The 14520-nt window shown below is 48.4% G+C and overlaps 1 protein-coding gene across 1 annotated transcript; it reads right to left on the bottom strand.

Annotated features, from left to right (window-relative positions):
• Window positions 1-1843: 1843 nt before the first annotated feature.
• On the bottom strand, window positions 1844-13625 carry frrs1a (ferric-chelate reductase 1a). The gene is made up of 17 exons (XM_084708292.1): window positions 13416-13625; window positions 7886-8099; window positions 7574-7713; window positions 7388-7482; window positions 7044-7191; window positions 6692-6874; window positions 6436-6534; window positions 6101-6248; window positions 4885-4998; window positions 4653-4768; window positions 4401-4487; window positions 3997-4094; window positions 3294-3356; window positions 3193-3220; window positions 3003-3114; window positions 2728-2780; window positions 1844-2602 (listed from the first exon to the last, which is right to left on the bottom strand). Exons 1-17 carry the CDS (start codon window positions 13539-13541, stop codon window positions 2510-2512), a joined length of 1917 nt encoding a protein of 638 aa, XP_084564418.1. The 5' UTR covers window positions 13542-13625; the 3' UTR covers window positions 1844-2509.
• Between the last annotated feature and the right edge of the window lie 895 nt (window positions 13626-14520).

Genomic DNA, 14520 nt, shown 5'->3' on the forward strand with positions numbered 1-14520 from the left:
ATGTACCGTATTGATTCAACGAAGGAGAAAATATATTTATGGTATTTTCGTATTTAATCTAAGCATCGACTATGTGATAAAGGCCATGATGATGTTGTGGTGTGTGCGATGTGTCTGGTGTTGGAATCCCAGCTGCTCTCCTGAAAGGAAATGTTTTGATGACGTGATAGTGTTACACTCAACAGATTAAAATAATCCCAGGTTATAACCAAATGGTTCCAGAAATACAAAGTACTGTAGGAATTACTTGATTTATTATATAGGGTTATTAAAATCCCTGATTTGGGCATATGACACATTATTAAAATATATTCCTATATTTTTGGTGTGTTTTGACATGTTTATATAAGTAATAATGAATCCTCAACATTGCTTTAGTAGCTGCATTAGAGTCAGCCAGGCCAAATACTGTAAAATACCAAGACTTGGAGTGTGCTTGATTTATGGTACCTCCTAAATTGTACCCAACACACGCATGCACCCCATTGACCACATCAAATGCACCAATAACATGTGACCCATAAGAGTCAACCGAGGGTCAAATCAAACTCACCTTAACTCATTGTTATTTACACTGCCCTGTTATAGCTTGGGGCGCTCTTGATTTAGGTTACCTATTACAATTAACCCAACGGCTCAATCCTATAAGTGTCAACCGAGAATCAAATCAAATGCACTTTAACTTCATTCCACAGTTCAGTGTAATCTGCCCTGATCTGCTATTGGCTCGCAGTGTCTAAGGCCTGGTTGATTGACCACATCCTTGTAGCTTTGCTGGCTTGTTTGCTGTTTTACTGTAAGCCAGTCTGGTTCAGATCCTAAGTATTAATATTATTATTATTGTTTTACAGTATTATGACGTTAACGATTTTCAGTTTGTTTTGGTGTTCAGTTGTTTCATGACGATTCTATTTTTTGTTTGTAGTTTTCATCGTTCGCAGTGCAAGAATACTTTTGCGAAATGAATTAAAGTTGACAATATTGAAAGGACTTTTTTTCCCATTCCATTGCGCAACAAAATGTGTGTGCGTGCTCGATATGGAGTGAGAGACATAGAGGACAAAGTGTGATGGAAAGAGAGAGAGAAAGTATGTGAGTGAGTGTGCTGAGTTGATAGGATTATTGACATGGAGGTCATGTTCTGGATGCTGCAGGAGACTGCTGTCCCAGTCTCTTACGTAACACTCTGGTGTGTCCCAACCCTAATGGACACAGACGTGATGGGACAGCTGTGGAACTTCCCCTGCGCATGCTACTGTTCACACGCTAACAACAAGAGCGTGTCATATAGAATCACACGGAACAATGTAGAACCCTCTGAAACAGATTCTATATAGAAAATCTCTAGGTGCCTGATATAATCCTCCTCAGTGCATTATGATGCTGTTCAGAATCCCAGTTAGTTCTACACTGACATGGAGGAACAGTGGGGGTTCTGGGAAGAGAACCCCCTGTTCCTGCAAAGGATCTACAAGGTACCATTCTGTTTTCAGAGTGCTGTGTTCTCTGTGTCCCCTTTTTCTTCCAGAACCTATAACTGTAGATTCACTATACATATTATAACTATATACTGTATATCACTATACATATTATAACTATATACTGTATATCACTATACATATTATAACTATATACTGTATATCACTATACATATTATAACTATATACTGTATATCACTATACATATTATAACTATATACTGTATATCACTATACATATTATAACTATATACTGTATATCACTATACATATTATAACTATATACTGTATATCTGATAACTATACCTTCACTATATTATTAGTGCGAATTAACTATAAGGAGACATTGTTCCTCAGAGATGCAGGTTGGTTCAATGCAGAGAGCAGTTTTAATTATCCATCATAATTTAATTATACATCAAGATCTTCAATATTAAATAGGGTAAATGGTGGATTCCATCTAAGATGAAGATGCTTCTAGTGGAGGAGAGGAGAGAAGAGTCACCTCCTCTCTGGGGCAAGTCCTGTGATTAAAATAATACCCCAGTAATCTCCTCATGGCATGGCTCAAGTTCAGCATCTGTATTTAACAGAACTGGTTTAGCTGCAAACTGCAGAGGCAGACAGAGAGAGCGGGGGAGGGAGGGAGAGTAGGAGAGGTGGGAGAGAGAGACAGGAAGAAAGAGAAAGAGACAGAGAGAAAAAGGAGGATAATTCCCTTCCAGCTTAATAGTATGTGTCTGAGTCTAATAATGATTTAACCTCTGGTTTCATACACTGATGGTGAAGCGTCTGTGTTGAGTGAGGCTGTTCTAATCTAGTGTTGATGATGTAGGTGTTGATCCTGTCTGTGCAGGCACAAAGTGAGCGTGATGGTGGATTCTATCTGGATGGGTGAGTGTTCTAGAACACCCATACATCTGTTCTAGAACCTTGGCCTGTCTTTGGGGTTCTAGAACCCCTCTCCACACAAACACATACACGTATCTGTCAGTGTTCTAGAACCAGGCGGAACTCCCCCTGTGGGTTTCCTCAGAGGGCGGCGATGCAGGAGAGCAGAGCCAGCAGGAAGCCACCGTTGCCCAGAACCAGGGTGGCCAGGGCGGCCATCTTGAGATAGGAATTCTGACAGAGGAAGAGAGGAGAGAAAGAGATTGAAAGGGTGAGAGAGTGATCAAACCAAACTAGGCCAGGCCAGACCAGACCAAACATTTTTTTTTCATGTAAATATGCTGGGTTTTATGTCTTACCCAGCAACCAGTCTCCCATTGGTTAGACAGAATCCTGTGCTGATCATTAGACGCTGTGGAAATTAGATGACCACATCAAATTAACAACAACATAGATGACCACATCAAATCAACCACAGCAGCATAGTTTGCCTCTCAGGTCCAGTTCTCTGAGATAAAGAGATTCATCGTCCTGTGATGTGAGGACTGTCTGCAGTACAGACAGCACACACGTCTCACAAAACATGTTACATACATATCACACACACGTTACATGCATGTTACATGTTACATACATGCTTTGATGCAGCCTCGTTTATGGAGAGTGAGGAGGAGCCTAAGGATGAACACCCACATCAGATAGCCAATCAGCACGCCCGTAGCCCAAGGCAGGGGGAGGAGCAAAGACTGCAAGGCCATAGGATGAGGAAATGATGTCAGTCGTTCAGGGAGGAAGTGTTCAAGTGTTAGAACCCTATACTCCACAGTTTCTAGTTCAGCTAAAAAATACTTCCTGACAGCCATCACAAGAGACCAATAGAAAGAGAGCTTTTTATGAATATTATGATGAAAGTGAGGACTTGGACCAACCAGCCATGATCTCAGCCACAGAGCCCGCCCCCCAGTGCAGCCAGTTGAACGCCCACCGCCTGCGTAGAAAACAGCTGGGATCAGAGCTCATCTCACACTTGGACACAGGCCAAGTATAGCAGCTCTCCCTTCACACACAGAATACTGCATGCCCACGGCTGGAACACAGGCTGTGCATAGAACAGGAAGAGAAGAGGACAGGACAGGAAGAGAGGAAGACAGGACAGGAAGAGGGGAGGACAGGACAGGAAGAGGGGAGGACAGGACAGGAAGTGGGGAGGACAGGACAGGAAGAGGGGAGGACAGGACAGGAAGAGAGGAGGACAGGACAGGAAGAGGGGAGGACAGGACAGGAAGAGAGGAGGACAGGACAGGAAGAGAGGAGGACAGGACAGGAAGAGGGGAGGACAGGACAGGAAGAGAGGATGACAGGACAGGAAGAGAGGAGGACAGGACAGGAAGAGAAGAGGACAGGACGAGAAGAGGACAGGACAGGAAGAGAAGAGGACAGGAAGAGAGGAGGACAGGACAACAGTCAGGAAGGAAGGAGACTTCAGGAGGAGAAGAACGGAATTAAGAAGTGGAAGAAAAGGAGAGAGAATGAGGAGGGGAATGGAGAAAGAGAGGAGGACACAGAAGAGAGACAGCGTGAAACACCAGACTACTGGAGAAGACTATCTGATGATGATGATGGTCTACCTGGGGGAGTCAGGTGATGGTCTGAGAGCAGCCATGATTGGCTGGAGGATCGTCAGGGCCATGACACAGCAGCCTAAGTAGGGGTGGACCCCGGCTCTCTGGAGAGGACACACACGTACACACACACAGGTACACACACACAGGTACACACACACACACGTACACACACACAGGTACACACACACACAGGTTCACACACACAGGTACACACACACAGGTACACACACACACAGAGACTCAGATCCACACAGGCGCATCCAAATAATTTTAAAAAATGATAGAGCGCCCTCTTATGTACAGTCAGAGATACTACAGTAACTGTGTGTTTTATCTGTGTGTGATTGTGTAAACGTGTGTGAGTGAGCGTGTGTAGGAAGGTGTGTGTGTGTGTGTGTGCAACCCACCTTGCTCCACCCTCCTCTGTATATGAAGGGGAGAGTGAAGGCTGCGGACGTCAACAGAACGGTCAACACCATCAACCCTCGATGAAGCTGGAACACACACACACAGAGGAAGGAATGTTCCAGAACAGCAGCTGAACACTTCCTGTTCAGGGTGTGTCTCCAGGAATCAGAACACCCACACTGTGATGTCATCATCGCCTCAACCTAGATGTGTGGTGACATCATCAGTGTGGGACGGGGTGTGTGTGGTACCTGGAACCAGGGCCGCTGGCCCAGCAGGGTGTGGCCAGGCCAGGCCTCTCGGTAGTAGCTGGCCAGGAAGGTGCCTGTGCTGCCAGCCAGCATCCAGGCCAGCAGCATCAACACTCCTGCAGGGAGGGGAGGGGGCAACATGACATCAACACACACAGACAGCACACACTCATACACTGTACACACACACCTACAGTCCACACACACACACATACACAGGGAGGCGTCGTACCGTGGAACTTCATGATGGTTGGAGAGCGGGAGCCAGAGAGAACCTGAGGGAGACCAGTCATGGAGACCCTCTGGGAGGAGATGAGAGGCTGGCGAGTGTGTCTACGCACCCTGCCTGCACACACACACACACATTCACACACACACACACACACATTCACACACACACACACGCACACGCACACACGCACACACACACACGCACACACACACACGCACGCACACACACGCACGCACACGCACACACGCACACACACACACGCACACACACACACGCACGCACACGCACGCACACGCACACACACATTCACACACACACACACACACACACATACACATTCACACACACACATAAAAACAGCAGACAGACAAACACACACAGACAGGCAGTTTTCTAATATGATAAATGTACCCTGTGTCTAGGATCTGTTCCTTTACTGTATGCCTGTACTGCATGTTGTCCTACCACCTCTGTCCTGAACCTGACATGCTGAAGTGTCAAGGCTCATTATAAATGTCTGATAAACAAAAGGTCACTAAACATCTGGCCGTGTCCTGAAATAAATCCATAGACTCATAAACTCCCTCATTCCCTCTTTATGAGATCTGCAGCCCCAGATTACCTCCGGGCCTTAATTTTACACGGTTCCTGTGAGACATCACAGGAAATGAAGTTGTTGGCCTGAGAGATAAGACAGTGGTGTGAAGGAAGACTTTGCCCTGTTCAACATCAACATCTTGAACAGACTTTGTTCGTTTTTTATCAAACCTTGAAAAAAGATTTTTTCTACTTTTCTAAACTTTTTTTCAAAACCTATTTTCACAAATATCTTTTCAACCCTTAGAAACTTTTGGGGGGAGAGGAGAGGAGGGAAGAGGAGAGGAGGGAAGAGGAGAGGAGGGGAGGGGAGTTGGGTGTTCTCCAGGTACACCCAACTCTTGGGTGTTCTCCAGGTAGCAGGGGAACAGGATCTGAAGTTACACGCTAATTGTTTTATAACATCCAGAATGATAGATTGGAGTGATAACTGTCCTCAGACGGATGTAGTAAAGTAGAGAATGTGCAGAGCTGCCCTTCTGGAGAGCAAAGGAGAGGAGTAGTGTACTAGATGTAGTGAACTAGATATAGTGTTGTAGATGTAGTGTTGTAGATGTAGTGTACTAGATGTAGCGTGCTAGATGTAGTGTACTAGATGTAGTGTGCTACCCCAGCTCACCATCCTCTGCCTCTCCGTGGGCCAGGAACACGTAGTGCTGCTGGTCCAGGCTGAAGCGCTCTGGGTCCTGGGGAACCTGCACGGGCCGACTGAACCTACACTGGAGAACCCCATCCACCGCCCGCCACCCCACGCCAGTCAGAACGTTCTGGAAGGAGAGGGGAGCCAATCAGGGTGCTGTGTGTCAGGGGAGGGGGGCTTGAGGGGGCGGGGTCTGAGGGGGTGCAGTCTGAGGGGGTGTGGTCTGAGGGGGTGTGGTCTGAGGGGTTGTGGTCTGAGGGGGCGGGGTCTGAGGGGGTGTGGTCTGAGGGGGTGTGATCTGAGGGTTGCCTCACCTCTGAGGAATCGACAGGCGAGGTCCTTCCTGTGACGAACGCAGCGTTGACGTAGACCACGCCCCCGTCCCTCACGCACAGATACACGTCGTCATCTCCCTAGCAACGCAGACAGAGCACTGTCTCACTTCCTGTTGACTTCCTGGAACCAGGAGACTATTGTGTTCCAAAATCATTTTGATCTTGCTATTACCATCATCATCATCTCCATATTTATCATCATCCTCATCATCATCTATCGGGTCTAGTTCCTCACCATCCAGGTGTCCCGTGAGAGGGCAAAGGTCACGTATCCCTCTGCCGGGCCGCTGAGCTCAAACTCCACCCCCTGACCCTGCGGGCTCCAGGACAGGAAGTAGCACAGAGGATCCACTTCCGGGTGGCAGCCAGCAGGGTCCTGCAGACAGGACTTAGACTGGCCACACCCCTCTGAGCTGAACTAACGAGAGGGAGGAGAGAGAGAAAGAGATGGAGAGGGGGAAGGATGAACCATGCATCATCGTCTTAATCAGAACATCAGAGTTCTCATCCATTCTCCGATCTATCCCCACATCTCTACCAGGGTTCCAGGGGCCTCTGAGCCACAGCTGACCCAGAAAAAGGCTTACCGGGTCGGGCAGAACCGAGGCGGTGGTGGGGGGTGGACTGCTGGCAGTGGGGGTGGGGCGAGAGGGGAGGGGCGTCACACCACTCTGGGAGATGATTGGACCAGGGAGCTTCACCCAGTAGACCCTGTACTTAGCTACCACCGTCACTCTGAACACACACACACACAGATACACACACAGACATTCAGGCACAAATAAACACACACAGATACACACACAGACATTCAGGCACAAATACACACACACAGATACACACACACAGATACACACACACGTGAGCATTCCTTGTACAGTTATTGATCTATCTGATGATGATGATGATGTCAGTGAATCCAAGCCCTCACAGGAACTGGATGATATCTGGGGCATCCAGGGGGGCGTTCCACACCACCTGGACCCCTCTCTTCAGGGCATCACTGGTGTGGCTGACCGCAGATCCCTGGGGAACCCGACAGAGCGGTGGAACCTCAGAGCATTAAAACCTTAGAACGATAGAACATTAGAACGTTAGACCCCAGGAGGCAGCCTACCTGGATGTGGTCACAGGTCAGCAGCTGGGAGAGCTTGGGATTGGTCAGTGTGAACGAGCCCACAGCACCTGCGTTCTGATTGGCTGCATCCCGAGCCTGGAGCAGGAAACCCTCAAAGTCTGATGTCCCTGAGAGGGTGACTGTGCGTGTGTGTGTGTGTGTGTGTGTGTGTGTGTGTGTGCGTGTGTGTGAGAGAGAGAGAGAGATAGAGATAATCAGACAGAGAGAGAGAGAAAGACAACAAGAGATAATAAGAAACCCTCCACCAGCATCCTCCACCCATCCCTTCTTCCCTACGTTGGTCTGTCCTACCTGTGATGTGTCCTCCAGGCCTGAAGATGGTGCTGTTGAGCTCCAGGCTGTATGGGCTGTGGGTGGTGTTGGCAGAGCCACCATGTTGGGGCACCATGCTGCCACAGACCTCAGTCACCTGGCCAGAGGAGTAGGTCCGAGCTGGAGCCAGGAGCTGCAGTAGAACACACACCCACACGCCTGCTGCCTTCTGGGGGACGAACATCTGGTCCACCTGGGGTTGGGTTAGCAGGGTTAACACTGAGGTTAGGGTTGGTAGCATTGGGGTTCTAGGATTTACATCAAACCTAACTTGGAGGTAAGGTTTGGGTTGGTTAAGGTAAGGGTCAGAGTTGGGTTGGGTTTAGGGTTGGGTGAACAGCGTTTTGACCATTAGATAAGCGTCAGGAAAAAATGCCCCGAATGACAAATCTATCTTATGGAAGGAAACTGTGTGAAGTGTCCTCCACCAGCAGGGTAAGCCTGACGTCCGGAGTCATAAATGTAGATTTATGGACAGACTCTGAACAGATACTTGCTTAAAGAAACCCCCTCCCTTATCTAACCCCCACCCAAAATGCCAAGGCCTAGGCTGACCTCTGGACAGGCCACTATCAGGTTACACAACAGAGGAATCACTTGCCTCCAGAGAGGGATCTCCTGTCAGGAGGTTACACTCAGACCTGTGTTCCACAACTCCAACCTCAAGGTTCCAAACAGAACCCTGCTCATGACATGGAGGGTGCAGTCCAGAACCCTAAATGATTCTTTCTGAGCTGAAAGGGTTCTTGAGTGGAACCTATTCTTCAGAAGCTTCTTCTGTTGGTACAAAAGGTTCTATACAGCACATAGGTTTACAAAGTGCATTCAATAAAAACATCCATATAGCGTTTAGGGGATAGCTTGAGCTTTGGACTCCAAATCAAAGGTTGCAGGTTCAGATCCCTTTCCTAATCATTGCTTTGGATGAAAGTATCTACTAAAGCGAGGAGCAGAATGAGAACCCAGGAACTAGTATAAGGACCCAGGAGTCAGTATGAGAAGCCAGAGGTCTACTCACCCTTATGTTTTAGCTCCCCCTGCAGGTGTGGAGGGCTGGAGCAGGGAGGGTTCCTGTCACTGCAGATCTACAATCAGAGCTGTGTGTAGTCCACCTGGGTGTGTGTGTGTGTATGTGGTCTTGTAGTGTGTGTGTACCTGTGTGTGTGTTCTACTTATGTGTGCTGTGTGTCTCTACCTGTGTGTGTATATGGTCTCTGTATGTATGTTCTGTAGTGTGCGTAGTCTATTGTGTGTGTGTGTGTGTGTGTGTGTGCAGGGTGGTTTACCTGTGTATGTGTTCTATCTGTGTGTGTTGTGTCTACCTGTGTGTTTGTGGTCTACCTACACCAGTGTTGTGTATTCTCTGTGTGTCCCACCTGTGTGTGAGAGAGTCTACCTGGATGTCCAGGGAACACACACCTTTATCACCTCTGCTGAGTGCTGGGGAACAGGGGCGGGGCTTATTAACACAGGTGTGCAGTGCTTGTTAACACAGGTGGGCGGGGCTTGTTAACACAGGTGGGCGGGGCTTGTTAACACATGTGGGCGGGGCTTGTTAACACAGGTGGGCGGGGCTTGTTAACACGGGTGGGCGGGGCTTGCATGAGTAGAGCCCCAGGGTTCATAGGACACACACCTACCTGCTCCCAAGATGTTTGACATCACTATCACAACAAAACCTTATACAAACCTTATATTGCAGATTCACGGACCGCAGTTCAACAAATTATTCACACATGATAATAGCCTACATGTGCCTACTCCCTGTGTTTCTCCAACTGACTCCCGCCCAGTAGGTGGCACTAATATATCAATAAAAATAACCGATGATGGAACACTAACAGGAAGAAGCTGGTGTTTACATCTGACTGTGTTTTGGTTTCAATTCATTTTGCGGCCAGGCTGGATTTTCACGTGTAACATATCCTTTCATGACAGAGAAGACCTCCGGAAAACTGTTTAAAATGGAAGACTATAGTATTTCCCGTATGATCTTGATTGCCTTGTCGGTGCTCGTGTATATTGCTGCTATGATCGTTAACAGTCTTGCGGGAGCGGGCAAAGGTGAGTATCCTACTGTTTTGAGTGACGCAACTAGCAGAGTTAACGTTGACCTACCTAAGCAAGCCAGCTGGCTGATGCGCCAGCATTAGGACACTTCTTCATGATCATTTTCTGATGAGTTCTGATTTTAGTTTTTTGTTTGAGGCGTAATACGTGCCTAATAAATTGATACTTATGAGATAAGTGACTTTTTTCAGGAAGAACACAACTGTTGTACATAGCTACACGAACGACACCTAGTGGTTACTCCAGGATACTACATATTATGTAGCTACTATGTAACAGTCATTAGTCTAAAGTAGGGTAGGTTTGTATAATTCTGAAGTCATTGTTCATCATTGTTTAATGCATAACTTTCCTATGGATGTAGCTACATATTAAACTGATAGTGGTAAAGAAAAGGCACATCTGGCGCCCTTGGTGAAATGTATCAACAGCACCCCCTCTGCTGGTTGTGCGGGAGGTTTAATTAATGGATGCACTTGGGAAAATGTCTTCCCCTCTTCATGCCGCCCTAAACGGCTGCCTATGTTGCTTGTAGGAAGGACCGATCCTGGTGGTGAATCATTGGTTTCAGTCTTACTGGAACGTCTGGTTAAGCAACAACACGGTCTAAGCCTGACAGTTTTCTGTGGTTAGCCTACCCTGGACCAGCCTAGTTTGAAGCATAAGTCGTCATAGCAACTGAGTTCGAACTACGCTGAGTAGTCTTGACATACGCCTGGCTTATTTGGTAAACTCCCTTTATGGAACAGGGCTCAGTGTGAAATGCTGCTACATAACTGATGAGTTATACCTTTCGCAACAAACTTTCCGCCCCAAAATACTCCAGACTCCATCCACACCTAGGCTACCTCACTCCCCTCATCCATTCATACCTTGTCACCAACCCCGTGGACCGCCCCCAACTACACAGAATCAATAGCCTTGATTTGTATTTAGCAGACGCTTACATCCAAAGTAGGGTTCGACAACTTGATCTGCAGTCGAGTGTTCTCCCACTAAGATATAGGCTGTACCCCTGCATGAGGTGTAGCTCTCTACAAGTGATTGGCCTTTCGCCATCTCCGGTAGTTACCTCTGGGTGTGGACAGCTTAATCACCGCAGAATCCATTCAGATACTGACAAGCTCCTTGGTCTTTAAAAACCGTCACTTATGTAAAGGCAGAGCACGCGGGTTATGTGACCACGCTGTGTCATCTTTACGTCACTCCCTGACAAAATCAACCCCCCCCCCCCTTTTTCCACTTTCATAAGTCATTTGCTGTATGTTTGGTGTCGCTGATACGTTTCTGACTTTATAGAACACTAAAGTAGGCTACATGAGAAATTATCATCTCTCCCATCCTCTCTTCTCTTCACGCTAGATTGAATGAAAAAGTAAATCGAATTTAAAAATCGAAAAACATAACAGAAGAAGTAGGAAGTAGCCTAACCCAAAAAGTGCCTATAGTCTATAGATGACTTGTCCTCAGCCCAGCTAGAAGGCGTGCCCTGTGGACTCTCTCAATGGGAGGATCAGCTTCTGTATATATGTTCTCGTACACCTCTGTTTTCAGTAGTTGCGTTACTAGTAAGATACGTAAGTTCGTGACGGGCTAACCTAAGAATTTCGCGGATGGAAGGTTATAGTCTCCCCCGGGTCATCCTGATCGTCTTGTCGGCAGTTGTTTATATCGCAGTTATAGTCGTTAATGCTCTGGCTGGAGCGGGGACGGGTGAGTACCTCTGTTTGTGATGGTGTGTGATAACGAGTGCACCTGTAGCTTAAAAAACGTTATTGTTGACTTGGGCAGCGCTTGCCTTGGAGAAATATTGATTAAGAAGCCGTTGCGTATTGAGCTGCTCATTACACAGTGATGACGTTCTACTGGACAACAATACTGTACTTCCATTCGCGTTTAAGAAGAATACCATATTCTCTTCTTTCATCTCCTCCCCTCACCCCTACCACCACACTATCTCCTGTCCTTCCTTCACCTCTCCATCACCCCTCCTCCTCCCCCCTCCTCTTCTCCCTCCCCCCTCCTCCCCTCACCCCTACCACCACACTATCTCCTGTCCTTCCTTCACCTCTCCATCACCCCTCCTCCTCCCCCCTCCTCTTCTCCCTCCCCCCTCCTCCCCTCACCCCTACCACCACACTATCTCCTGTCCTTCCTTCACCTCTCCATCACCCCTCCTCCCCTCCCTCTCTTCCCCCCTCCTTTCCTCTCCCTTCCTACTCCTCCCCCCTCCTCCTCCCCCCTCCTCTCCTCTCCCTTCCTACCCGCCCCTCCCCCTCTCCCTCCCCTTTTTCCCCTCCCCCTCCTCCAGGTCCGTTCCACACCAGCACAGGGAACGTGTCTAAGCAGTATGAGACAGACGTAACTCCTGCAGGCTGGACCTTCTCTATCTGGGGCCTCATCTACAGCTGGCTGACTGCCATGGTGCTTTACCTGGCCTCCAGCCTCTTCAGAGGGTAGGCCTGCTCACCTGTCTGTCTGTCTGTCTGTCTGTCTGTGATGTGACCCTGTCTGTCTGTGTCTGTGTCTGTCTGTGTCTGTGTCTGTCTGTCTGTGATGTGACCCTGTCTGTGTCTGTGTCTGTCTGTGTCTGAGTCTGTCTGTCTGTGATGTGACCCTGTCTGTCTGTCTGTCTGTCTGTGTCTGTCTGTGTCTGTCTGTCTGTGATGTGACCCTGTCTGTGTCTGTCAGTCTGTCTGTGATGTGACACTGTCTGTCTGTGATGTGACCCTGTCTGTCTGTCTGTCTGTGATGTGACCCTGTCTGTCTGTCTGTGATGTGACCCTGTCTGTCTGTCTGTCTGTGATGTGACCCTGTCTGTCTGTCTGTGATGTGACCCTGTCTGTCTGTATGTGACCCTGTCTGTCTGTATGTGACCCTGTCTGACTGTCTGTCTGTCTGTCTGTCTGTCTGTCTGTCTGTCTGTATGTGACCCTGTCTGTCTGTCTGTATGTGACCCTGTCTGTCTGTCTGTCTGTATGTGACCCTGTCTGTCTGTCTGTGATGTGACCCTGTCTGTCTGTCTGTCTGTCTGTGTCTGTCTGTGTCTGTCTGTCTGTGATGTGACCCTGTCTGTGTCTATGTCTGTCAGTCTGTCTGTGATATGACACTGTCTGTCTGTGATGTGACCCTGTCTGTCTGTATGTGACCCTGTCTGTCTGTATGTGACCCTGTCTGACTGTCTGTCTGTCTGTCTGTCTGTATGTGACCCTGTCTGTCTGTCTGTCTGTCTGTATGTGACCTTGTCTGTCTGTCTGTCTGTATGTGACCCTGTCTGTCTGTCTGTATGTGACCCTGTCCTGTGTTTGCAGGTATTGGAGCCAGGCTGTGCTGCCCTATGGGTTCTATGTCTGCTGGGTCTCCAACATGGTGCTCAACATGGTGTGGCTGCTGATCTGGGACAGAGAGTAAGCCTGACCCCTGACCCCTCACCCCTTACTGTGGCCTGGTTGGCTGTTCTGCAGTAGGACCTCGAGGCGACCCTTGACCCCTGGTCCCTGTGTTGCAGGCTCATGTGGGCTGCCCTGGTGGTGCTGGCTCTGATGGTAGCAACCAACTGCTGCATGGTGCTGCTCTCCTGCTACGCTGTGGATCTGTACGGAGTCTGGCTCAGACACACACACCCCAGAGACCTGCTGTGCCTGCGACTGCTGGTAGGAACACACACACACACACACACACACACACTGTAAATACCCCACCCTGGGAGAACAGACAGACTGAGCTGGACAAAAGCAGAAAGAAAAAACAGAAAGTAAAACCAGTTTAAACCAGTTTAGACGCATGTCCTTTCCTCTCTCTCCAGGTCCAGAACGGCGTGTCTCTCTACACCACCTGGACGTGTATCGCCACCCTGGTGAACCTGGCTGTGGTGCTGGGAGTGGAGGGCGTGGCCCAGGGCACAGCCGGGACCCTCTCCCTGTGTGCCCTGCTGCTGCTAGTGCTGGGCTGGTGAGGGAGGGAGGGAGGGAGGGTGTATTAAGTACAGTATGTGTATTAGTGGGTGTGTGTGTATTAAGTACAGTATGTGTATTAGTAGGTGTGTGTGTATTAAGTACAGTATGTGTATTAGTAGGTGTGTGTGTGTCAGGTGGCTTAGTCTGTAATTACTAGTTACTGTAAGTCGCTCTGGATAAGAGTGTCTGCTAAATGACTCAATGTAAATGTGTGTATTTAGTGTAGTGTGTGTAGTGTGTGTAGTGTGTCTGGACGTTCCAGTGATGGTTTGGGTTCTCCGTGTTCTGTGTGTTCTAGGTTCATCCTGGAGAACTTTGTTCTGGATCGCTACGTCCGCTACATCCTGACCATCTACCCCGTGGTCATCATCGCTTTGGGGGGAATCGTGTCCAAGCACTACCAACCTAGCGACCCCTCCGCCAACGCCGTCTTCTCCGGTGAGGAGTCGCTGGCCCTGAAACGCATCACACACTACAGAGATTCAGTCAACTAAAGAATCGGATCAGAGAATCAGAATCAACCAGCTGTACAATTGACTCTGTGCATGTGAATAGTATTTGTGAGTGATTATAATCGTAAATGATGTT

This window comes from Hypomesus nipponensis, chromosome 10, assembly GCF_054491055.1.
Source record: "Hypomesus nipponensis isolate SF chromosome 10, ASM5449105v1, whole genome shotgun sequence".
NCBI classification, from domain to species: domain Eukaryota; kingdom Metazoa; phylum Chordata; class Actinopteri; order Osmeriformes; family Osmeridae; genus Hypomesus; species Hypomesus nipponensis.

Coding starts and splice junctions, on each gene's coding strand:
- frrs1a (XM_084708292.1), bottom strand. CDS start 13,541: ATGCAGCAGTTGGTTGCTACCATCAGAGCCAGCACCACCAGGGCAGCC. Junction 6,249..6,435: donor CGCCTGTCGATTCCTCAGAG/GTGAGGCAACCC, acceptor CTCTCCTTCCAG/AACGTTCTGACTGGCGTGGG. Junction 4,769..4,884: donor AACCATCATGAAGTTCCACG/GTACGACGCCTC, acceptor CCCTCCCTGCAG/GAGTGTTGATGCTGCTGGCC.